Source organism: Stylophora pistillata, chromosome 1 (assembly GCF_964205215.1).
Source record: "Stylophora pistillata chromosome 1, jaStyPist1.2, whole genome shotgun sequence".
In the NCBI taxonomy this organism is placed as follows: domain Eukaryota; kingdom Metazoa; phylum Cnidaria; class Anthozoa; order Scleractinia; family Pocilloporidae; genus Stylophora; species Stylophora pistillata.
This window is the reverse complement of record NC_142519.1, coordinates 12,169,657-12,195,161: the sequence shown is the minus strand read 5'-3', so window position 1 is coordinate 12,195,161 and position 25,505 is coordinate 12,169,657. Positions and strand designations below refer to the sequence as shown.

General features: G+C 41.1%; 2 protein-coding genes across 2 annotated transcripts; both read right to left on the bottom strand.

Annotated features, from left to right (window-relative positions):
- Positions 1-15,890: 15,890 nt before the first annotated feature.
- On the bottom strand, positions 15,891-16,451 carry LOC111319831 (uncharacterized protein K02A2.6). Its single transcript, XM_022922564.2, has one exon. It carries the CDS (start codon positions 16,449-16,451, stop codon positions 15,891-15,893), a length of 561 nt encoding a protein of 186 aa, XP_022778299.2.
- Positions 16,452-16,804: 353 nt separating this feature from the next.
- LOC148741256 (GFP-like fluorescent chromoprotein amFP486) lies at positions 16,805-19,876 on the bottom strand. The gene is made up of 5 exons (XM_088737290.1): positions 19,721-19,876; positions 18,721-18,818; positions 18,085-18,309; positions 17,463-17,672; positions 16,805-17,023 (listed from the first exon to the last, which is right to left on the bottom strand). Exons 1-5 carry the CDS (start codon positions 19,736-19,738, stop codon positions 16,879-16,881), a joined length of 696 nt encoding a protein of 231 aa, XP_088593416.1. The 5' UTR covers positions 19,739-19,876; the 3' UTR covers positions 16,805-16,878.
- Positions 19,877-25,505: the final 5,629 nt, after the last annotated feature.

The following is a 25,505-nucleotide window of genomic DNA, read 5'->3' as shown; positions in this document are numbered from 1 at the left end:
AACTTAATCTACGGAGCTAGTATTTATTTATCACCTGGGAGGGGGTTGTGGATTTTGCTTGTTTCATGATAAAACTGGCCTGATTCCTCGGTATCCTTAAGACGCTCCCCCCCCCCTTCGTTGCAACTTAATTGGCAGTCACCTTTGTATAGTTCCCCCTGTATGTTTTGTAGGCAGCGACTGTTCCCCGTGGTTTCTAGTTATAACCATGTAGTACCCCCTCCACTAAGAATCTACCCCCTCCCCCCTCCCCCTTTCTCGTAAGGAACAGCAAAAGGTGTCATGATAAAGACTTCACTGGAAGCCATATTCCCGATTCTGCATGCAAACGGCTCAGGACAGATGGTCGCCTATTTGTCGACCTGGAGGCGACGACACCACTCGGTAGCACCCTTAAGCGAGCGGGCAGCCCTATTTAGGGAGAGCACTGCCTGCTCCACATGGAGAGGGGCAATAGAAAAGGTTCGCCTAAAGAAAACTCGCCTCCTCATCACCACCCAGTTGGCTAGCCGCGGTAAACGGGCATCTTATCGTGCGGCCGACCAAAGCAAGAAATCACCAAAGAAAAACAAACAGGTCATCAACGTTGCCTGCTGGAACGTCAGGACTATGTTCGACACGGCTGACAGCAACCGTCCGGAACGCCGTTCAGCCTTTGTGACTCACGAACTCTCTCGCCTTAACATCGACATAGCAGCTCTCAGCGAGGTCCGCTTTGTTGACGACGGCAGCCTCAAAGAACATAGCGCTCGCTACACCCTCTTCTGCTCTGGGAAACAACCAAATGAGAGACGCCAGTCGGAAGTGAGACTCATGGTGAGGAACTCCATCGCAACCAAACTCGATGGCCTACCCACAGGCCACACAGACCGCACCATGTCCATGCGCCTACCATTAGAGGGCAAGCAACATCTCACACTCTTCAGTGTCTACGCCCCAATTCTTCTGGCAGATCCTGCGGACAAAGACAGCTTCCATTCCGATCTGCGCAGACTTTTATACAGCACCCAGTATGTCGACGACCTCTCCCAACAAGTGTTTGCTGACAAGTTCCAACTGAATGAAGATAAATTTAAAGAATTTCGGATTAGCTTTGCATGATCCAAAAGGGTCTTTGAGCCAATAAAGGTCAATAACAAGACCATTGATTGTGTCAGCAGAGCCAAAATTCTTGGCGTAACCGTAGCAAACGATCTTAAGTGGAATGATCTTCTGGATGAAGTTAGCAAGAGAGTTAACAAGCGTTTATACTTTCTGAGTCAACTTAAACGAGCCCAAGTTAAACCAAAGGAACTTACAACCTTCCTCACCACGTGTATTCGATTAGTGATGGAATATGCATGTGCATTATTTCATGATGGCTTACCACAATACCTATCCAATTACCTGGAGCAATGTCAGAAGCGTGCCTTACGCATTATTCATCTGGACAGAAGTTACGAGCAAGCACTGGATGAAACTGGCTTGGCAAAACTATCGGAGAGGCGCCACATGATTACATGTGAACTTTTTAAGGAAGCAAGCAGACCAGGACACAAACTGAACAAACTTTTGCTTGCCGATAATAACTGCCATTACAATTTAAGGAAGAAAAGAACATTTAGTATCGCCAAGTTTTCAACTAAAAGAACACAATTAAGTTTTATTAATAACAATGCAAGAAAGGCTAGCACCATTTTATAATTAAATTATCTCAATTATGAACATGTCATTATGTAATATATCTGATTATTTAACTTGTCGTCTTTTATACACTTACATATACATATATAAACAGGTATATATTATTTTTTCACATTTTAAATACATTTTGTAATTTTTTTTGTCTAGTTTTTATATATATCTTTACTTAGTATTGTAACAACAACATAATTTAGCCTTTTGGCTGCTAAGTTTTTTAATAAAACCATCTATCTATCTACCTATCTATCTATCTATCATCCCTGAAGTCGACAAGGTCCTTATTGTTGGTGACTTTAATGTAAGAGTTGGGAAGGACTCCGAAGCCTGGAAAGGAGTCCTCGGAGGACACGGCGTTGGAAACTGTAACGACAACGGGCGCCTCTTGCCGGAGTTCTGTAGAGAGCAACAGTTCGTCATTACCAACACAGTCTTCCAACAGAAACACAGCCTGAAAACGACCTGGATGCACCCTCGTTCAAAACTTTGGCACCTACTTGACTACGTGCTCGTTCGCTGGAGAGACCTGAAAGACGTTCTACACACAAGAGTGATGCCCAGTGCAGAGTGCCACACTGACCACCGTCTGGTACGCTGCAAGCTCAAACTGCAGTTCAAACCCAAACCAAAGAAGATAGGTATCCCTGTGAAGAAATTCAACGTCAGCAGTCTGTGCCGGGAGAAGGTGAAAGCCAAGTTCCAGGCAGACCTGCAGCTGAAACTCGACGAATTCCCCCAAGCTGTTGACCCCACCCCTGACACCCTTTGGGAGAACCTGAAATCGGCCATCCTAAAGATATCTGAAGACCTTCTTGGGCACTCAAAGAAGAAGAACCAGGACTTGTTTGATGAAAATGAAACGGAGATCGAGGACTTACTAGCAAAGAAGAGGGCAGCTCATAAAGCCCACCTAGCACAACTGACCTGTCCTGTGAAGAGGGCTACCTTTCGACGCGCATGTAGTGCTCTACAGCGCGGACTCAGAGGGATACAGAACAATTGGTGGGACCACCTGGCTATGAAAACCCAGCTGGGTGCTGACGTGGGTGATTATAGAGGCTTTTACGAGGCGCCGAAAGCAGTGTATGGCCCTACCCACCAGGTCCAGAGCCCCCTACGCAGCGCAGATAGTCAGGTTCTCCTCACTGACAACCCCAGCATCCTCGCTCGCTGGTCCGAACACTTCCAGACCCTCCTTAGTACTAACCGCACTGTGAAGACCTCTGCCATTGATCGTGTTCCTCAACTCTCACTCAAAGAGGAGCTCGATGAACCCCCCCCCCCCCCCACACTCGATTAACTGAGAGTAGTCATAAATCAACTCAAGAGTCGCAAAGCAGCAGGAGTTGACGGCATTCCACCAGAAATCTGGAAGAATGGGGGTCTGGCGCTCCTTAAGAAACTTTACGTTCTCCTCGTCTGTTGCTGGGAGCAGGGCAAGTTGCCGCAAGATGTTCGTCATGCTTCTATTATAATCTTGTACAACAACAAGGGTGTAAAGTCTGACTGCTCCAATTACCTGGGCATCACATACTTGCCAGGATCCTTCTTAACAGGCTTGTACCAACCATCGCCGAAGAAAACATCTCCGAGAGCAAGTGTGGCTTCAGAGCCAACAGAGGCACGACGGACATGGTGTTCGTCCTCCGCCAACTTCAAGAAAAGTGCTGTGAACACAACAAAGGACTCTATGTCACTTTTGTTGACCTTACAAAAGCCTTTGACAGCGTGAGCAGGTCTGGTCTATGGCTTATTCTCGAACGTCTTGGCTGTCCCCCCCAAATTTCTACAGATGGTTATCCAGCTGCATGAGAACCAACGTGGCCAGATCAGACTCAATGGCAACCTTTCCGAACCCTTTCCTATCTCCAACGGCGTGAAGCAGGGCTGTGTCCTGGCACCGACCCTCGTCAGCATATTCTTCAGCATGATGCTCAAGCAAGCTACTGTAGACTTGGATGTTGACGAAGGAGTGTACATCAGGTACCGTCTGGATGGTAGTCTCTTCAATTTACGGTGACTCCGTGCCCACACAAAGACCCAGGAGAGGCTGATATTTGATTTAATTTAATTTAATAATAATTTCTAGAGCGCTATTTTCATTCAATGATCAACAGCACTTAACAAATTAGAATACTACAGTAAATTCAAATTTATAAAACTAACTACATGTACATTAATATTAACAATGTATGTTAAAAATAAGAATAATATGGAATATCCATAATAAGGATCTTAATTAGGAATAAGGATCGTAATAAGGAACTTAATTAGTAATACTAATTAAAGTAATTGTCAGGCAGGCTACTTTGAGAAAGCTGCACGAAATAAATAAGTTTTCAGCTTACATTTAAAAATGGAAAATAATTGAATATCACGTAATTCAGCTGGCAGAGCATTCCGTAAGTACAGGGCAGCAGCAGAGAATGATCTGTCCCCCAACGTGGCAAGCATTTTCCCCTTAGGAGGGTCAAGTAATAAACTTTGATTTGATCTAAGATTATATACAGACCTAGGCTTGATGTTAATTAGTTTAATGATATACCTAGGCGCCCATCCATGAATAGCTTTAAATGTTAAAATTATGATCTTAAAATGAACACGATGTTGTACTGGTAACCAGTGAATTTGACAAAGCGCAGGAGAAATATACGAATACTTACTTAAACTCAGTACAAGTCTAGTCGCAGCATTCTGTACACGTTGCAATTTGACTATTTGCAACTTAGGAAGGCCATACAAAAGTCCATTACAATAGTCTAAACGACTAATGATGAAAGCATGAATAAGCGTTAATAACGAATCGCGAGATAAATAATTCTTAATCCTCCTAATATTACGTAGGTGATAAAACGCGTGCCTGGAATTACAAATTTTATTAACGTGCGTTGACATAGACAACTTATTATCAAACCATGCACCGAGATTTCTAACACAGGAACTAGGATAAATATCACAATCACCTACGGAAATATTCCATTCATCGTTGATCTTACCTAATTGTTGTCTAGTTCCTATTAAGATCAACTCAGTTTTATCGTCTTAATCACTAGCCTAATATGGGATCTTCTCTTCGCAGACGACGCTGCCCTTGTTTCCCACACCGAGCGAGCTCTTCAGCGCACTACGTCATGCTTTGCAGATGGCTCGCGGCTGTTTGGCCTCGAGGTCAGCCTCAAGAAGACAGAAGTCCTTTACCAGCCTGCCCCTCAAGTAGAATACCACCCTCCCGCATCAGCATAGGTGACACAGAACTGAAATCAACCCAGCAGTTCACGTACTTGGGTTGCACCATCTCATCCGACGCCAAGATGGACAAGGAAAGAGACAACAGAATAGAAAAGGCTAATAGTTCCTTCGGCAGACTATACAAACGAGTGTGGAACAACAAGAACCTGAAAAGCAAAACAAAGATCTGCGTCTACACGGATTTTGTTCTCACCACCCTTCTCTACGGCTCTAATACAAGGGTCACTTACGGCATCCACCTCCGCCTCGTCGAGCACTTCCATCAGCGCTGCCTGCCCACCATCCTCAACATTCACTGGTGTGATTTTAACATCAATGTCGAAGTCTTGGAGCAGGCCAAGATTCCCAGCATTGAGATCACGATCCTGAAGCACCAGCTCCGATGGACTGGTCATGTTTTCCGAATGGAAGACCACCGCCTACCTAAGATTGTCATGTGCGGTGAACTCTCAACCGGACATCGTGAGAGAGGGGCTCCAAAAAGAGGTTAAAGGACGCCCTAAAGAAGTCACTCAGCACCTGCAACATCGACCGCAAAGAGTGGTCTGACCTGGCTATAGACCGTGGTACCTGGCACCACCCAATCAACCAAGCCACCGCTCAATTTGAGGAGGATAGACGTGAGGTACTTAAAGAAAAGCGACAGAGAAGGAAGGCCCGCGCCGCCTCTACCATCACTCCGGACACTACCTTTCTCTGCAAATACTGCCGGCGGATCTGCCTTTCCCGCATCGGTCTGGTCAGCCACGAACGTACCTGCAGCCGACGTCAACGTTGACAACCTTCCTAATCTTCGTTTGCAAAGTCAAGCCAGCCATTTGACGCAGATGCAGATTAATTTAACCTTTTTTTTTAACCGATACTCTAAAGGTTCTCAATTTTCAGTCTCGAAGAAAGTTGCGTCATCCATTTATGGTAAAAACCACACGAAAAAAGCGCGAGGATCGCGCGAGGAGGTCGCATGAAGCAATATCCAAGAGCGACTCTAGCTTCTTGATTGCGTAGCAGACCTCCCAAGTACATCCATAATTCACTAATGTACGCTGTGGTGTTTACCATTTGTTTTATAACATAAAATTGATGCATAGTTCCCTTTTATTTAACACTGAAATCATACGTGACCAGGAAAAACAAGCGCATGAAAACTAGTCTTTGCATTAACTCCCATCGGCAGCGTACACCCATGGGTAAATAGTGGACACTGAACTGACCAAAAACTGTCGTTTATGTAGTGATGCCTCTGATTTCCACCACAAATCAGAGTCAATGTGCCAGTTTTTCGATAAACGTGGTTACCCTGATTCTGTCGTTCAAGCGGGTTACCACCGCGCCACCGGTTACCCTGATTCTGTCGTTCAAGCGGGTTACCACCGCGCCCAACTTATTGATCGACATTCAGCACTACAAACGTCACAAAAGGAAGATTCCGACCGCATTCCATTCACTCTCACGTTTCACCCTCACAACCACTCAGTTAAATCCATCATTCTTAAAAACTTTAAATTACTTCAAAACGATCCAGAGAAGCACTATCTTTTCGCAGCCTCCGCTCTTTTCATTGAAACGCGACAAAAACATAAGCAATTTTTTGGTCAGAAGTTCTTTTCAGACTAATGACCAACCAGGCACTTATAAATGCGCTCGTGCACGATGAAAAACGTGTCGTTTCATTTACAACACTGAGAAAATATCGGGACTTAAACGATCAATTAAGATCACCGATCGCCTCACGTACACCTCCGCCAATGTAATCTATTGTATAACTTGCACTTATTGCAAAAAGATTTACATCGGCGAAACAGGCAGAAGACTAGGTGATCGATTCCGAGAACACCTTCGCGACGTGGAGAGGAATGACAAGGACACATCGAAACCAGTCGTTAGACATTTTAATTTACCTAATCATTCTAAGTAACATATGACAATCTGCGGTCTTTCCTTACACTTAGGTAGCACGGAAAGCCGTAAAACTCTTGAACAAAGGCTCATCTTTAAAACCGGCAGTCTAAATCACACAGGTATCAACGAACGCTTTTCATTCCAGTAATTTATTCGTGTTTTTCTCGTTGCCATGTTCCCACCAATAACGTAGCTCCATTTTCTGCTTTTAAAAGCAGACACAATCCAAAATTCCTCTATTCGCTCCGACGAAGGGCTAACGCTCGAAACGTCAGCTTTTATGATCGTAGCAGTGGCCAATTTACCATTTCAACCTTGTTGATATATTCAAATTATTTCGTTACCCCCACCGACGCAGCCCCAAACAGTTTCTTTAGAAACTATCAGTCTTTATTCAATAAGAGCGTACACTTTACTTTGGTTATGATATAAAATTTCATCTATCATGGCGTAAACTTTTCCGCTGATGGACCCATAATGAAAATATGACCCTTCAAAAAAAATGACTGAAGAGCTGTTGCGAGGTGATGTGACTCAATTTTTTCTGCTCGAAGGAGTTCGTTACCACAGTTGCTAGTTTCTCTCTACTTTCAAGTAATATATATATATACTTTTTTCCGGATAAACTCCAACGATTATGAAATGCTCTTTAATTCATGCGATCGAATAAGTGAACTCCACAAGAAGCAGAAAGTTAACTAACCCCTTATTACTTCTGAACCTTTTCTTTCCTTCCTTTTATTCACACATGATAATTCGAAGGGCGATGGACAAAATAGCCACTCACTTCTTTCCATGTGTTTTTTATTTGGTTTTAATGGATCGTTCTGTTTTGTTTTTTATTTGCTCTTTTTTTTCTTTCTCTCTTTCTTTAACCTTTTTCTGCACAGAACAGAGAGGTCGGGTACACTGCCCTCGAATCATGTCGTAGAACATCACATTGTGAGGACCGACCTCGGCCAAAAGAAAGAAGGCTTTACGGTCAAGCTGGAAGAAATTGCTGTGGCACATGCTGACCCTTTGTAAGCTGGAGGGATTTTCATTACTTCCAATCACTGTCCTAAATTCATTATAACACGAAGCAGGTCAGTTGAAAAATAAAGAAAGACGTCGATATAATATGTTGCGCACACCGTTATTTTCTCATTTTTTGCAGCAATAAAAAGATTTCTGAACAAGTCTCAATTCAAGTCTCAAGTCAAGTCTCAATTGGGAACAAGTCTCTCAGTGATTTTTTCTTAACGATTCGGTTCCATCACTGTCTCCATTTTGCCACTCACAACTTTGTTTGCCTCCCTTGTATGGGGCTATGCTATGAAATTGTGACATGGTACCCTGAGTTGACTTTTGCACAATATCTCAGAATTTATAGAAAACAAACTCCTGCCGCAACACAAGAAGAAAAATAAATAGAGCAACTGAAATCTCTGAAAAGTGTATCTGGTTTACACTTCTCTGTTTTTGTTTCGAGATAGTTTAAGTCCATTGCCTAATGAATCATATATGTCTGCAGTCTGTTGCCACCGCAGCTTTTTTTTTTTTTTTTTTTTTTTTTACATTCGCGGGGTTTATTTAAAGGAAGAAATGGCAAACGACTTGGGAAGCAAAAACAAAACATGAATAAAATCGCTAAAATAGATTAGGACTGCTGTAAGGGCATCTTCAGTTTCATTCTCGTTTTGTAAAACAAAAGTATCTCGAACAACACCCTTGCTTTGCATATTTATTGAAATATCCTAAATTAAGCTATTTTACTATATTGAGTACTAAGCCGGTTCAGATTTCAGCAGAAGATACCTACCCGCTCAGATTGTGCTCATTGTATGTGTTGGATAACGGTCTTGCTCCACAACCGACGGAACAGAAATCAATGTAAAGAATTTTTATCGAGACACTTCTTTGATTTAATTTATCAAAGTCTGATCCTTTTCTGGCTCTACCAGCTGTTATGTTGGAGCATCGCTAGAGCATTACAAAAGATTAACATTCCAATGGAATGAATGCATAAGAATCCAGAAAGTTCACGAGATACTAACCTTACAATCCAGTGAAAGAATGTCTTAAAATCAATGAATTTCGAATATATGAAATTAATATATGTGTACTGCGGTTTCCTGAAATGTATGAAAGCGATCCTCGCAGTTATAAACCCTACTTATGTAGTAGTGGAAAAAAGGCCTGAAAAAAATTCAGGTCCGTACGGGATTTGAACCCATGACCTTTGCGATACCAGTGCAGTGCTTCACCAACTGAGCTAACAAGCCGATATGATACATTAATTTTGCGTCCAAAATTCTGTAAATTCTACCGCTCCCCCCCTCCTCCCTCTTTCCCTCCACACTACCCCTGCTTGCACATAGCGGTTTGCTTCCCTAGACCCTAGACATCATTCAAATGAAGCTTTCTTTGACAAATCCCAGCCAAAGAAGCGAAACATTTTCAGTTCATATGCAAATGAAAAAAAAAATGAAACAAAAAAAAAACAAAACAAAAAAAACCATGTTGCAGAGGTAGAATCTGAAATGATGAGCGATCATCATCGTTACAGGCAAGCCCGTTGAGAGATATTTGACTAGGGTCCAGGTTGACCGCACATTAACGGTCTCTCAGCTGCACAACATGTTCCTTCCACGCTTTAGAAGAACTTAGAACGGCCGTTAATTTGCAATTCTTGCTGGATTGGTTGCTCGACAAACCAACTTTTGTGGGATTTTTTCGGTGAACTTAAAGGGAAACTATTTGGCTTTGGTGCTGCCAAGTTTTGATTCGAGGGAAAGTAGTTAAAGTGCTACCTGACTGAAACGTAATTTTCATATCCGAGATTTTTGCAATATAATAGAGTTTGAACGTTATTTGCAAACGCTGTGTACTTTTTTGGGCCAACGCATAGCGGAAAGTACATTTTTAACCATTCCAAGTTGACCGGCTGAGATCAAAATTGGCGGCCATCTTGGCGCGGCCAAAACAGCCCTATGACGTCACTGGTTGTGTACTTCTGTGAAAGAAGGGTAAAAGCATGGAGTGTGGCTTGCATGTTGGGAAGCCGAAAAAGAGGATTTCGGGCAAAATGCCATCCTCTTCTTCTTCATCGGCGGCCACATCGGCATCTTGGCTATCTGCGAGAGTTTCGCCTGGATAGGGAGCAAAATTCCCGACTGATACCGAGAACGAATCTCTACCAGTATATTTAGTTAATCGGCAACTGACGAGATCCACAAGATTAGGATCGAAACCGCGGTCTTGCCTGACCATCTACAGAAAATGTCGAAAGACATTATAATGGCAGATGGGCTACTAAATGCCCCAGGCCAAAGCAATGCCATTCAGAGAGTGAAGTAAACGTGGAAGCCTCATACGACAGTGCCACTGAAGATGATCTACTCGGCAAGTCTGAGGATAACGAACAAATCCCTCTGTACCAAATGCCTCGCAGAACATGCCCAGAATCCCTACAATATAGGGCGAGGGCCAAAATAAGAGCAGACGAGGATTTCAAAAATGAGTTAAAGCAAATCCTTAACAACGCGGAGCAAGAAACAGTAAAGGCGATCATGTGCTTCTATGAACGTAAAATCGGTCGTTTTAATACCGAAATAAAGAAAAGAAAACGAGCTAAAACGGCTGGAACACTGAACACTAAGAACTGTAGTACGATCGAATCAGCGCGCGTGGCGCAAGCTGAAAGCAATCAAGACAACTTAACGATCGAGACAGTCAAAAAAATAGCTGTACCTCTACAAAGGCGAACGATTCGAAAAAGACGCAATCCCTGATGTGCGTACTTAGTGCCACACATAAAGCAAATTCTCATGAAAAACTGGCATTTAATAGCAACACAACCACTACTGAGCGAACTATACAAAAGTCCGCCGCTCGTATCTTACAAAAGAGGGCGGTCGCTCAAAGACATACTCGTGAGGGCTAAACTTTGAATAGGCTACTCTAAACACACGCCGGGGAGTCGTATAGGCCTGTCAACCCCATTTTACGCCACCATCTTCCTCTTCGCTAATGCAGACAACTTCGCTTCGTTCAGAAGAAGATTCACTTGACAAAACTTTAATATCTGCCATCTCCTTCGCCCACGAATACAAACAAACAGTGAGTGAAATAAATCACGCTATCGGAGTGAACACAACCAGTGACGTCATCAATCCATTTCGCTCTGTACCAGAGCCCGGACATGGTTTTGTGTAAAATTTTTTATTTGAACGGTTAAAAAAGATATATTTCGCTTCTTTTAGGCCAAAGCAAACTATCTCACGATGATTAGCATATTCAAAACCACAGATTAGAGCGAAAATCTCAGATACGATAATTTCGTTTCAGTACCACTTTAAGTGTTGTTTTCGAGCGATTTCGGCGAGCATGTATCAACAGAAGTTTCCGACCTTCCCGTATCTTGTGCACGGTGACTCGGTGGTGATTAGGGAGTCAAGCTAACACATCAAAACGGCCACAAATCGCGAGGAGAACAACACAGACCACTCTCTATGAAGGTAAGACTTTATTTCTTTGATTACTTCACACAACTTTACATTTACGGAGCTCAAAAGCAAGTCCAACTAAACCACTATACAAACTCTTTAATAAACCACTGTGAAAGAGCCAGTGGTAGAGCTTGGGCGACCTGTGCTTGCATGAGTTAATTTTCCTTGAATCAGGTCTAGAGCCACGTACAGAGTGGAGAAGATCAATATTAAAGAATCCAATTTGGCATTCTGGTCATTGCAGACATACTGTGTAGTTTAAAAGGACACACAAACAAGTTAAAATGCATGTACGTTACTGTGTTATTTACAAAACAACCTTCTGCAAGAATTCTTGCAGTTTCTACCGAGGTTTAGCAAACGGAATGCAGTCAACTGGCCCTTCTTGCTGAACATTTGCTGCCATCACCAGAGATTTTATTTTGTTATAGTCCACAACGTTAACCGCCTCCCCGTTAGCTCAATTGATAGAGCACTGGACTGATATGCGGGAGGTCGAGGGTTCGAGCTCCGGCCGGACCAACACTAAAGGTCTTAAAATAATTGAGGAGAATATGCTGCCTTTCTATAACATCAAGAAATGGTTTAGATATTCTAGTCTTCTCGGATAGGGACGAATAAATGGAGGTCCCGTCTCCTGCAGGGTTAGGGGTAGGAGATGTTAATTTCCCACTCACGAGATTACTGTGTGATGGATGTCCTCCCCTGGGGTGGGATGGGTGGGTTGTTGTCTTGCGTTTCCTACATGAGCCTCTGGCTCGGGCAATATGGGTAACCATGCCCCACGTAAAGACATTAAACTTTGATTACTATTTGATTACTATTACTAACGTTCTTTAGGGACAAGCTTAATCTTTCCCTGTAACGAAACCCGGCCTGATATATTGCTTGACGTGATTATGGTAACTAGTCCATTTGTTTCATGACTTGCATTGTTTAGCAGGTATGTAAATTGTAACTAAAAAGTAGTCGATGTAACGAATTAGAACCGAATGTTATAAATGGAGTGAGGTAAAGGAATGGGGATGGTATTTGAGCTTAAATCGGTCTACCCTCCCACGCTGTTCGATGTTTTTGAGGGGGTGAAGGTTCTGGCATGCCTCGATCCAGCTCCCTCGCTTTAACTAAGTCTGTTACCCACGTGTTTGTTTATCGGAGAGGAGAGGTTCTTCAGTTATTTATATGTTTTGAGAAATTTATCGCAAAAAATTTCTTCATGGAAAGCAAAGATTGAAGTGGCAACAGGTATTTAAGAGTTTCAGCCCCGATATCTCTCCTGGAATGCCAGGACGACGTATCAAGTCATTTGAGGTACTACTATCTAAAAACTCACCAGAAGTGAATGGCTAACGAAGAGCCAGGCTCAAACCTTTTTCATGTGGCTTTCTCCTTTGAGATGAAGAGAAGCCACAGTCCCGAAGGATCCGGAGCAGGATGCAAACGACGACGACGACAAAAGTCTCATTGAAGAAGAAAGCGGTTACCTTGAACACGAAGCAAGGAAAAAGGATGTAGCGGATGTTATTTCCGAGATCAGACTTGCTCATCCAGTATTATATGATGGGCACATTACTTGGGAACATGTTACAAATGACACGTTAGGGAAGTTTAAAGTCACCACGCTGAGGAAAATGTGTGCTTTTGTTGACATTTCTTTCAAAGGCAGAGATTTGAAGGTCACCTTACTCAAGAAACTGAGTGACATGGTAACGAATGCACATGTTTCCAAGAAATTTAGGAAGACTATCTCTAACTCTGTGCTTGATTCCATTTCACGACGTTCGATCGTTACATTAACTAGTTTTCAGGTATTTTATATACGGAGATAAGTTACATTCGCAGTGGGGATAGTTAGTGTAAACAGAAGCTAAGGGACCTGTCACTATTTATCGCCAGGGGCCGAGGATTCTGGATCACGTGGTTCTTAGGGAAAACGAAGTGGGAATAAGTTGTCGCCAACAGAATTTAAAGGGGGACTAACGAAAATTAACTGCCATTGTGGGGTGGGTGTGACTGCGGTAATCGTAACTTCTCAACACCATAATTGCTGATAAAAAAGACGATTTATTTACGGTGAACGATGTGGGTTGAAACCTAAATAAGTAAAGGTGATAGGAAAGAAATACTTTGAGCCAACTTAAAACGACAATACTTACATAGTTTCGATTACTACAACTCCAGGCCAGAGAGAATTCCGTGAACTACACTATTACAATCGCAGCGCGCTCGACAAAAGCTGTGAAATTTACACTTGATAGTTGTCTACACGGTTGGTCTAGCCAAAAGTCAATTTTCACTTATGGCGAGGCAAAAAAAAAGAGAATTAGAAAACAAACACTATTTTTGAAACATGCATAGCTTATAGCTGCAGTGATATTGTAGTAGTAATGAAATATCTTCAGTTTACAATGTGTAGAATTTACTTATTTATTACTAATACCCACCAAGATTAGCTAATGCTGTATGCTGGTTGTGTAAATTGGCTTTTAATGTTCCATGCAATAACGATAAAAACAGCAGCAGCAGCAACATGTGTCCTAAACCCTTTTCATAGGAAAAAAAATAAGGAAAATTTTCTTTGGTCGGGAAGTCGAGAGGACCGCTCTTAGCGGGAGTGGCACTTAAAGGAGAAGCTAGCCTCTGGAACTGTCTAAATTTTATCTCTGCCATTAAAAGACATGCATAAAAAATTTATTTGTAATTATGCTTTGATGTTCCTGCAAGTAACACACCCGTGTCACATTTTCTCACAGGATAACATGCACCCGGTATTTCTCAATTGAGAAGGTAGGTAGTACCCAAGTGAAATGATCGTCTGAGTCGTCTGAGCCGTCTTATGCCGCTGATTTGAAGCATTGTCTAGAACAGCCAATGAAATCGCTTTATGGAATAATCCGCGTTCGCCCGCGAGTAACAAATTCCACAAAGTGCCGTCTGGTAAGCTTTTAGCGAAATAGTTGTTGTTGTTCGTGAGGAAATACAATGGCAAAACGTACTCGTATCTCAGATAAAACAGAGAGGTATTTTAGAGCGGTGTTTCGAAGGAGGGATGGTTGGAACGGGAACCATGTACAAGGAGATGGTATGGATTGACGAAGGCGCAAGTCGAGGTGAGCTTAGTCATTTTCTTAACCTCAGCTGTAGCTTTATACGGTTGTGCCTCATTTTATCTTAGTAATTCCACGAATCAAACAAAACTAGCAATTTGTATAGAGCGTAGATGCATTTATACATCAGTAATAGCTGAACGGACCAACACTCAAGGTCTTAAAGCAAGTGAGAAGAATGTGCTACCTTTCTATATCAAGAAATGGTCAGATACTCCAGTCTTCTCGGATAGGGACGAATAAATGGACGTCCCGTCTGCTACAGGGTTAGGGGTAGGAGACGTTAATTTCCCACGCACGAGATTACTTTGTTATGGATGTCCTCCCCCGGGGTGGTTGCTGGGTGGGAATTGGCCCTGAAAAGCCCCCATGGGGAGTGGTAAATTAACGTATGTATGTGTGTATGTATGTATGTATGTATGCATGTATGTATGTATGTAACGGTTAAAGTTTATTGAATGTTGTTTTAGAACGTGATCAGGTACAGCTACAGACAGTTAACTCTGCTTTACTCAGGCTCAAGATCATTCACGTTCATCATACGTGTGTTCTTACCTTTCAAGGTAATCCATTGAATTCCGAAATGTAAGGTTTTTATTTGAAAACATTATAAACATAAGAAGACCATCTGCAAAGAGGAGGACTTCAACTGTACAAATTTTAAGATAGTTGTATTATTATTATTTTTATTATTCAACCCCACAAGCTCATTTTGTCAAGGCAATGTGTAGTGTATTCCGAATACAAGGCCGGGAACACAGTAAACCAGATCAAGATGGCACTAAGAGCTGTTTTTAATCTCAGATCGAAACCCCGTGTACAGTATCAAATATGGAAAACAGGTCACGTGACACTAGCTTCTACATAAAACAGGGAACCCAAAAATGGGGATAATCTAACAATTTTCTTCCTTTTAAGACTTAATAACACACTAATGAAACAAAGAGAATAAAACAAAATCCAAGAAACAAATTTCAAAGTATCTCAGATAACATGCTGGTACTGTGACCACCGACAAAGAAACAGTACAGTTCCCTCTAGTTGCAAACATAGTCCTTCAACTTAGGAGTTGGTTTAACCAAACGACCGGCACGGGTGGTAATCAACTCAGGTTTTGGATCCAGTTGATGACCTTGCTATTCTGGAGGGGAAACTCCCAATGGGCGTCGCAGCCAGGGATGGTGTGTCCTTTCACTCGGTATCCGTAACTACAGCAGGTATACCACGTTCGACCTCCCCAGGATCAGCACAATCATCAATCGTTTCCACGTCAGGTGGGCAAAGGTTGCTATCCCGTAGCTGCTCGACATGAAGTTTCCAGGTTTGGTCATTTACCTTGACTTTGTACAGGACTCGGACCCGTTTGTTCAGTGACGGTGCCACGCATACAATTTGGACCTCTGCGGTAGTTGCGGTCCCATACGTTCTGGTTTTGGTCCAAAGACTTCAAGGTGTGGTTATTGGACTAGAGCAACTTCTTGTTGACTTCGCTTGTAACATCTGGCTTGATCAGGTCCAACTTTCTCATAACATTTTGACCCAGGAGAAGCTGTGCAGGGCTAAGCTCAGTAATGACATGTGGCGCTGATCGATAAGCTAACAGAAACGTATCAAGCTTGTGTTGCAGGGTTCTACCGGGCTTGTCAGCCTTAACTCCTTTCTTGAAACTCTGTGCCAATCTTTCCGCCTGACCATTGGTTGAAGAGTGATAAGGTGCACCAGTGACACGTTTTATACCATTCGCAGTTGCAAACTTCCTAAAAGTTTCAGATGTGAACTGTGGACCATTGTCTGATACTATCTGGTCAGGGAGTCCCATGCGGGCAAACAGAGAGCGCAGCGTGCTAACGGTTTCTTCAGCAGTAGTGATCTCCATCACAAAAATCACCGGCCACTTGCTGTGGGTATCAATCACTACAGTGAGCATCTTTCCCTGACCTGGTCCAGCAAAGTCGATGCGAAGCCTTTGCCAGGGAAGGGAAGGGTACTCCAGTAGCAATCTACGATTTGAGCATTCAGCTAGCATAACGCTATTTCTTGCTTGCTTTTTTTTAAAATTTCCTCTCAGTTTCTCTGTGTCATTGCTTTCCTTTAGCGATAAATTAAATAGAGTCTTCGCTCTTGTGGCTGGCAGTTCATTCAGTTTCCGGTGCTAACCAATTGACTCTCCTATTACATGACCCGATAGGGGGAGGATGACAGTTATTGAAAAAGAGTTGTGGGTGTCTAACTATGTGTAGGCAGTCATGGAAAGTAGTTGCAAATAAATCTGCAATACATGTGCTCCCATTTTTTAGTCTCAGGGAGCATTTATGGCCGCACGAAATGAGATATTGACAATACACAGTTTATTATATCAATTTTCTTTTTATTATTCAACTGACCTGATTCGAGTTACAATGAATTCAGGGCTTTAATTGTAAGTAATGAAAATGCTTGCATCTTACATAGAGTTATTTAACCTTCATAGGGTTAACGTGAGCTGCAGCATGTTCTTCCAGCTTGACCGTAAAACCTTTTTCCTTATGGCCAAGGTCGGTCCTCACAATATGATGTTCTATAACATGATTCGGGGGCAGTGTGACCGGCTTCTCTGGTCTGTGCAAAAAAGAAAATAATTAAAAGAAAGAAAAAAAAGGGCAAAGAAGCAAAAAAAAAAAAAAACCAAAGAACAATTAAAAACAACTAAGAAAAAATAGACAACACTTGCTTTATGAACAACTCTAATAAAATGTTGCCTTTAATTTACTCAGTATTTAGTAATTTTATAGTAATTTCATTTAGTAATCTACTCAGCAATTCTTTTGATCATTCAATGGTTATTTTGTCCATCGCCCTTACTTGTAGAGTTCACTCATTCCATACCGAATATTTTTTTTTAAGATGAATTGTTACTCTACCGTTCTGTTGAGGCCCTTCTCATCCCTGGGTTCTCTTTAACTTCTTTAATTTTGGGACACACAAAACTGAAGGGAGCCATATATTCAAAGAGGACGTTTCACAATCGTCCGAGCTGACGCAGACAAAAAAATCTTACTTGTAAGTAGAGTGAAACTGGCATCTGTGGTAACCACCACCTTCGAGCAGAAGAAACTGAGTCACATCACCTCTCAACAGCTCTTTAGACACAGTCATTTTTTCGAAGGACTTATCCCAGCCAATTGACTTCTTTTTCATTATGGGTCCATCAGCGGGAAAGTTTACGCCATGATAGATGGAATTGTGGATGAAGCAATTTCCTTCGAGACTGCAAAATTGAGAAAACTCTGGGGTATCAGTTAAAAATAAAGGTTAAATTAATCTTGCACCTGCGTCAAATAATAATACTGCAATGTGCATACCCTGTAGAGCAATGCTTAAAAGCCTAGTCATAAATTTAGTCATTTTCCGGTTTTAGCTCTCTTACGCACAAATGTCGTCTTACATGATGAGGCCAAAACTCATTTCAAACTGAAGTAGGCTGCTTATCCTCAGGTTACAATATTTTTTATGTGGGTTTTCCCAACCTGTGTGTCGACAAAATGAGTTTTTGGGAGAGAATCACAACTAAATTGCATTTTCAAAACGGCCACCCCCTGCGCTATGTCAAAAATATTCTTGAAGATTTCATTTCTTTTAAAAATGTTCTCTAACTGGCATGCAAGAAATTACATTTATACCGAACGTTCCAACTGGCCGTGGCAACTCCTCCATCCTCAAATATGAATGACCTTTCATATGACATTCCATTTGGATAGGACTGCTTGAAATAGTCAGTCATGCCTTGAGGATACTTAGTGAAGCATCTGTTTCCATATTGAAACGCTGTCGACAGTATGTCAAAGGAGAATGGAAGGGGTTTTCCTTTAGGCTTGATGATGCATAATTCGCTCATCTGTGTCCCCCTAAACATGAAAAGAGGAAAAGTGTGTTGGAAATTGTTTTCAGAAACGGCTCATGTATAACTGGAAATGCACGAGAATTCAGTTGAGGGAACCAAATATTTATTATCACAATTTGAACTCAATAAGACAATACTGCACAACCTTTCATGTAAGAGATTAAAGTATGGTAAATGAGTTTAGTTGTGACTGAGCTTCTTGCATGATTCTGGAAGTTGATGAAGGAGTCGATGTCATGGACCATAGGTAATTTGCAAACTCGAATAGAAACAAGCTCATGGTTTATGACTGAAAATCTTCTGATTAATCTTTGGGCAGAATCCTCCTTCTCTATCCCCCTGATGTTCTCTTGTTTGTAATGTATGGTAATGAAATAATCTAAGATGTTCTGTTTTTTAATTAAGAGACACTTACTCGTAAGGGTTTCCAATTCCTTCACCTTCGATCGTGAATTCATGGCCATTGACACTGCCTTCCATATGGAATTTCGTCCTCATTTCGTTTGTGATACCCTGAATAAGTGAAAACAAAAAGGAAAAAAAACATTTTAACTGACATTAATAATTCTGAGACCTTAGCTGATTTTCAGCGGATTACATGTATTGTTACACATTATTTCAACTAATGGTAATTATTTTTTTCTACAATTAAGATGTATCTTCACCCCCTTGAGCCATATCAAATCATCACGAAGCGCCTCACACCATTTGTGCGTGTTTGGCTATGAATTTGATTTTCTTACTTTTCACCGTCTTTTAAAATTTTATTTCATCAAATAAAAACACTAGACTGAATTTCGCTCCAAGGTGAGTTGGAAGCTCGAAGACATGCAAAATGAATTAAATGAGCCCATGACTGACGCATGAAGTCAGGTTAACTAGTTAGGCTTAACAATAGGATCAATAGTTCTTCGTATGGCATGTTTCTGTCTGTGGTATGTGGGGCATGCATCTGTTCCAATAACTTTTCCCTTTGCTATTGCGAATCCTACTCGAGAACATGTCAGAACACGCAGAAAAATTAGAAGTCACCTACGAGGATCATTGCTTTATTTAATTTTCATCCGCTGGTCAAATGAAATTCATTTCATTAAAGAATAAGGTCAGATTCCTTCACGTGAAAGGATAACCGTCAAATATTTGCCTCGCTCCCAACGCGCGGACTCCTAGTTAGTTAGTAGCAGCACCCAACTGGTATCTAAGAGGCACAAGTTTTAATCCTGTCGAAACCTACATTTTTTAAAGTCTCTTTTCTGTAATTGCTAAAAATTACAGCTCATCAGAGCATGTTTTGCAGAGCATGTTTTGGGTGTGGCATAGCGGTTTGCGTTAAGACGATTTTATGTTATTCCTTGTCAGCAGGGTAGATTTAGTTGCAACTGTCTTTGCTTAGTGAATTACTTGAATTAACTTACTTGCTTTGAATGAGACATGTTGAGGATAAATGGCTTGATTTTCAAAACTTGATTTCGGGTTTAAGATAATCTGTTGAAGTTCACTCCGTTGCCGACCAAGCTGAACTGACTGCAGTGTTAGGGTGAATTGATTTTAAAGCTAAATAGAACAAACAAAGACTCATTGATGATGATGATCCCACGTGAACCATCATGTGATTTTTAATGATGATCCCACGTGAACTATCATGTTATCTTTAATGATAACGATCCCACGTGAACTATCATGTGAAATTTAACAATTGGTTCATGCTCAACGCATGTGCATTGTTGAAATTTTCAAAGCTAAGAGCTCCAAAGTCTAATGTATTCATCACTTTTTTGAATCGACTCTAATTTAGGATACTTATTTATCATTTGGGCGCCAAAATGTCTGTCAATCGGAATGGAATAGAAAAGGAAATTCTAGAGTTTTGAAACCTTGCGGCTAAACTCTACGGGAACTTTGCAGCAATATGAAATGAAAACTGCACGTGTCATCTTGTATAGACACAGCCATCGTAGTGGCTTTATTTAATTTTGTCCGCGTCACACTGCGTTTTGACGCTGAAAAAACTTATTTCTTGCAGTGTTACTAAATTAAGATGAATGATTATGTAATCATGGAAGATAAACAGACACTCTAACCTTCCCTGATTACGTAAAATTTTACTACTAATTATATTTAGAGGCACGTTCAAACCTTCAAAAATATAAGTAATCTTTCGATTCCTTGTCGTTGGATAGGAGAGTGTTAGGAAGATGGAAGGCTCGCTTATAGAAAAAGAATTTCTTTTCGTAATTAACTTGCCGTCTAAGAAAATTAATTACTGCTTTTCTTTTAGCAAAGGGAAAAAAGAGGAAATATGCACTTTCAAAGGTGGCACACAGACAGAACTGATAACCTATTCAAACAATTTGGTTTCATCGACTGATTCGATAATGCGAATTGGTCACCTTAGTGTATGTTTTTCTAAATATGGCGTTTTGACAGTCAGGGTGAATAACGAAGGGCTTACGGTCCAAAGTTCAGCTTTAAAATCTCTATTCTGTGAAAATTCACAAATTCATTCGCGTCCTTGCGGTTGGACGTGAGACTGTTCGGTTATAGCCTTTGCAATTAGTTGGTTAGTGACCCGTTCCGTCGATCAGAGGCTTGTTTTTGGAATGATCATTTGTTTTAAATAAGTTTGCCGTTTAAGTTTCAGAAAGACAGAACTGATAACATAACCAGCGTAAACTATATGTTTTTTGGAATTTTGACTTCGAGTGTTGGATCCACCACCACTGTCTGCATGCAATCTTTAATCTTTTTTTCAGAAACAGGCAAATCGAACTTTTCTATGAACGCATTACAAGTCCTTTAGCAACAAGACCCTCAGAGTTTATCAATAAATGCAGCTAAACCTAGGATAGTTTTTCTAAATATTAACTCTGGATAAGGCAAACATTCTGAAAAGTAGCTTTGACAGGCTACAACCCTCTGGAGTGAGCTGGCGCTTTTTTCCTTTATTTCAAAATTTTACGTCTATTCTTCATCAGTTAAGTTCAAGTTTGTGTTATGCTGGATAGTTAAAAAAAATTATCTGCAAATTCAGTGGTAGTTATTAAAACGTGATACGTTTGGCATAAGAATTTTTTGCCACGTGCAATTAAGACCGTGTCCTCAGATTGTAGCAACAGTCTCTATGAGATAGAATAAATATATGAAAATCATATATTTTGAACTGCGGTATTTGATACGTATGATGCACGATCCTCGCAGTAGATAGCGCTATTTAAGCAATAGCGAAATTCAGACCTGAAAAAAATCAGGCCTGTACGGGACTCGAACCACTGACCTCTGCGATACTAGTGCAGCGCTCTAACCAATTGAGCTAACAAGCCAACTGAGAGCAGGCCGTTAAGTTGAGTGGTCAACTTAAGGTCAGTGGTTCGAGTCCCGTACAGGCCTGATTTTTTTCAGGTCTGAATTTCTCTATTGCTTAAATAGCGCTATCTACTGCGAGGATCGTGCATCATACGTAACAGTCTCTATGTTGTAAAAATGAGACGATGGAAGGGAGAAATTAAACGAAGCATACTTTATGTAATCATTGTTGCTTCCCAGAGATTAGGGTAACCATGAGGCTTTCCAACTAGTTTCTTTAAATTATTATCATTATTATATTACTGTGCATATTTTAATCAGCTTTTAAAAAAGACAGAATAAAAAAAAATTCTTTCAACAAATGATCAGTACTCTAGAGAAAGGAACAACAACATACCACTCAGGCAATACGTTTACCTACAAAACAGGTTTACTTATTCATCTGGAACTGTTTGAGCCAAACTGCAAAACTATTTAATAACCTGGCCCATAGAGGGCTCCAAAATGTTTTGATTGATCACTTATTTACTTGTGTGTGGCAACAAGTGTCATTTTTCTAGAGCGGTCCAGTGTAGTAGTGGCGCCTAAATATAGAGAACCTCCGGCTGGCCGCTTGACCGGGCTTCGTAAAGGATCAGTTTGTGCGCTTTGTGTGTTTGCATTAAATTTTGTCGGTCAATCGAGTGTCTGCGTATTTTTCTCCTCTTTAAATCTTATCCTCTCTTTTTCAATGTAGAAAGATAGCTTCTGGTTTTTGCGATGCAAACTATGTCGGGTATACCTTCCGACACCTCTATCAGCGCGTTGAGGAACACAATGGATCGTTTTCAAACGAGAATCACCTTAAAGAGCAACCTGGAACATTCCCAAGGGACATGTATCGGGCTTTTAAGATCTTTAGAAAGTGACAAAGTAAATTTGATTGCCTGATCTATGAAATGCCCCTTACAGAGGAGCAAAAGCTTATCCGAAAGAACTTATCCCATGGGGGGCTCCAAACTGTTTTGATTTCTCGCTGATATACCTGTAGGTGGCAACAAGTGTCATTCTTCTAGAGCGGTCTATTGTAGTAGTGGCGGCTAAATATAGAGACCCTCTGGCCGCTTGACCGGGCTTTGTAAGAATCAGTTTGTGCGCTTTGTGTCTTTGTATTAAATTTTTGTCGGTCGGCTTTTTTCACGGCGGTAGGCGGTAGAGGGTGTGGCTTAGACCAACTAGCACTGAGTCAACATAATCGAGCGTCTGCGTATTTTTATTCTCTTTAAATCTTATCCTCACTTATTTTTCAAAGTAGGAAGATAGCTTCCTTCTGGATATTCTGGCTATAAAGTCTGGCTTTTACGATGCAAACTTTTTCGGGTATACGTTCTGACACCGCTATCAGCGCGTTGAGGAACACAAGGGATCGTCGGTTTTCAATCGGAAATCACCGTAACACTTAAAGAGCAACATGGAACATTTCCAAGTGACACATATTGTGGTGTTAAGATCTCGATAAAGTGCCAAAGTAAATTTGATTGCCTGATCTATGAAATGCCCCTTGCAGAGGAGCAAAACTAACTTCCCCGCATTGTCCACTCAAGCTTCAAATGGAACATGACAGGTCGAACAAACGATCGCAAGCTATTCAACGTTAACTCGCCCTGATAAGACGCCTGCACCGCATGTTAGAAACTGTCTGAATTACCTAACAAATATGAATAACTGAGTTGCGTTTGAAATCATGAACCGACATTTACCGACAAGCAACAAAAATTGAAAATTTTAACCGACTACCGATGACGTAACGAAATTCTAAGCGACAATCGACAGATGGACCCCCCTTCCCAATTCAGACCCTCATATTACCAAAAGGTAAATCTTCCGCCTGCACAATTATCCTGATTATTATTAAGGTTTTAGATTAGCGAGCCAACGCAAAACATCATGGTTTTAGCTTTTGGACTGAAGGTTGCCCAAAGTTACTGCGGAAACCACAGGTTTTAAAACATGTTGAACGAGACCTCTTTTGTGATTAACCACCAAGGTTGAATACCTTAGTTATTGTGGTAAAATTGGCGAAAAACTTTATATTCGTAAATATTGTCATGAAATAGTCGTATCAAATTCCACGGCTCGGCCATTCCAAATTGAAGTAGCCCTTCTCAATTGACTCTGGCGCCTAGTTCTTCGCGAAAATAATTCATCTTTGTAGGTTGCCCTTAAGGGCAAGTTTCAGATAAATTCAAATGTATATATTTATGTCTGAATTTAAGCCGTTTCATTTCACTGGAGCCGAGGATTACACTGTCTAAAGAATGAATCCTTTGCAACCTGCAAGTAAAAATCCGGCACTCAGACAAAACATGCACAAAGTTCGTCTGTCTCGTTGCTGAACACTATTTTGTTCGGAAGCGAGTGGACAACGGTGAAACGGTAACACGGTAAACTCAGAAAAAAAAAACAAAAAAACAAAAAACAAATACGAACCTCGAGAATGGCGACTCAAGAATTCAAAACTAACACAAAAATTGAAAATCGCGATACATAAATACATACATACATACATACATACTTTATTTGAACAGCTCCCTGTCTAGGGCTCTTCCGCCGTCAATGGTAACAACTAATTACATGAATATATCATAATATGCTAAAATTAAAACTTACAGATTTAAAAATAAATATAGACTTTAGCCTTAAACTCTTTTACGTCAGATGTTTTCTTAATCTCGTTTGGAAGGTTATTAGACAGATTTGCACCCCGAAAAGCAAATGATCGTTGCCCTGTTTTTAATCTACAAATTGGGAGGTCTAATTCACCACTGTATCTAGTGTTTCTGTCGTGAATCTTCGAACGCTGAATAAATTTTCCAGTAAGGTAGCTGGGTATCTGGTCATGAATACACTTATGGACCATTAAGAAGTCGTTTGTAAGCAGTCTATCGTTCACATTGAGCCAATTTAGAGATTTCAGACCTTCCGTGACATGATCGTTTCGTGTGCACGCGGGGTCATTGCGCATCATACAGCGGCTCTCCATGGGATAAGTTATTGAGTAGTTGTAAGGACTTTTACAAAAGAAAAATTTAATTGTCTGACAATGTTTTTTTTCCGCTCAAACTATTCCTGATGATTAAATGAGCAAACGTGTTATGTACTTAAATGTACTATGTAAGTAAAATGGCTTTGTACTGTTCGTGGGAATACTCGTCAATTGTTCATCTAAAGTATGCTTTAATTTTTTTTTTTTTTTTGCTATATGTCGAATAAAAATGCAAACCCTCGCTTACTGGGTAACAGCATCAAATTACTTTGGTTGGCCTCGCTTTACCCGTCATCGACGTTCGTTGTTTTCATTTCTGTTGCTTACTGCCTCTAAAAGAGGCGTAAGTTACTTTGCCGTCCTGTTGAGTGAGTGAGGGTAACAATAGAATCCGAGCCCACAACGAACTCTGCTGATTTTGATCCCATAGTCCCCGATGTTAACTTATTCTTTTATCTACGGACTTCTGTGAAGTCGAAGATACTACGCTATCCAGAGTGTAAGTTCGTCTGTATGTCTGTAACAATAGAAACCTTCTAGAATGCTCGGAATTCAGTTCGGTCTTCTCCTGTATCGTCTGATTTTCGTACTTCCCGTCTGGGATCGTGATCGCAGTTTTTTTGTCTCCTGCAGGTTTTGTGTCGCATTGCTCACAGGCAGCCCAAGCTCACTACTAGAAAAGCGGACGTGACTCTTACAGTGTTACGCAACGTTTTATATTTATAAAGGTTTGTATAGGATGTTATCGGTTTGCCTTAAAAGAATGTCTTGTTTTAAAATAAAATGGACTTACCTTATTGCCTTGTTGTTTTCTTTGTTGATTACAAGCGTCTCAGGCCATTTTGAAGCGTTTTTGGGGAGCTAACTGGTTT

What these genes read in the sequence shown, in the direction of transcription:
- LOC148741256 (XM_088737290.1), bottom strand. An exon ending in GGAATTGGAAACCCTTACGA is followed by an intron (nt 18,310 to 18,720) that starts GTAAGTGTCTCT and finishes TTTCATGTTTAG; the next exon opens with GGGGACACAGATGAGCGAAT. An exon ending in ACGGCCAGTTGGAACGTTCG is followed by an intron (nt 17,673 to 18,084) that starts GTATAAATGTAA and finishes TCAATTTTGCAG; the next exon opens with TCTCGAAGGAAATTGCTTCA.
- LOC111319831 (XM_022922564.2), bottom strand. Translation starts at nt 16,451, where the DNA reads ATGCTAGCTGAATGCTCAAATCGTAGATTGCTACTGGAGTACCCTTCC.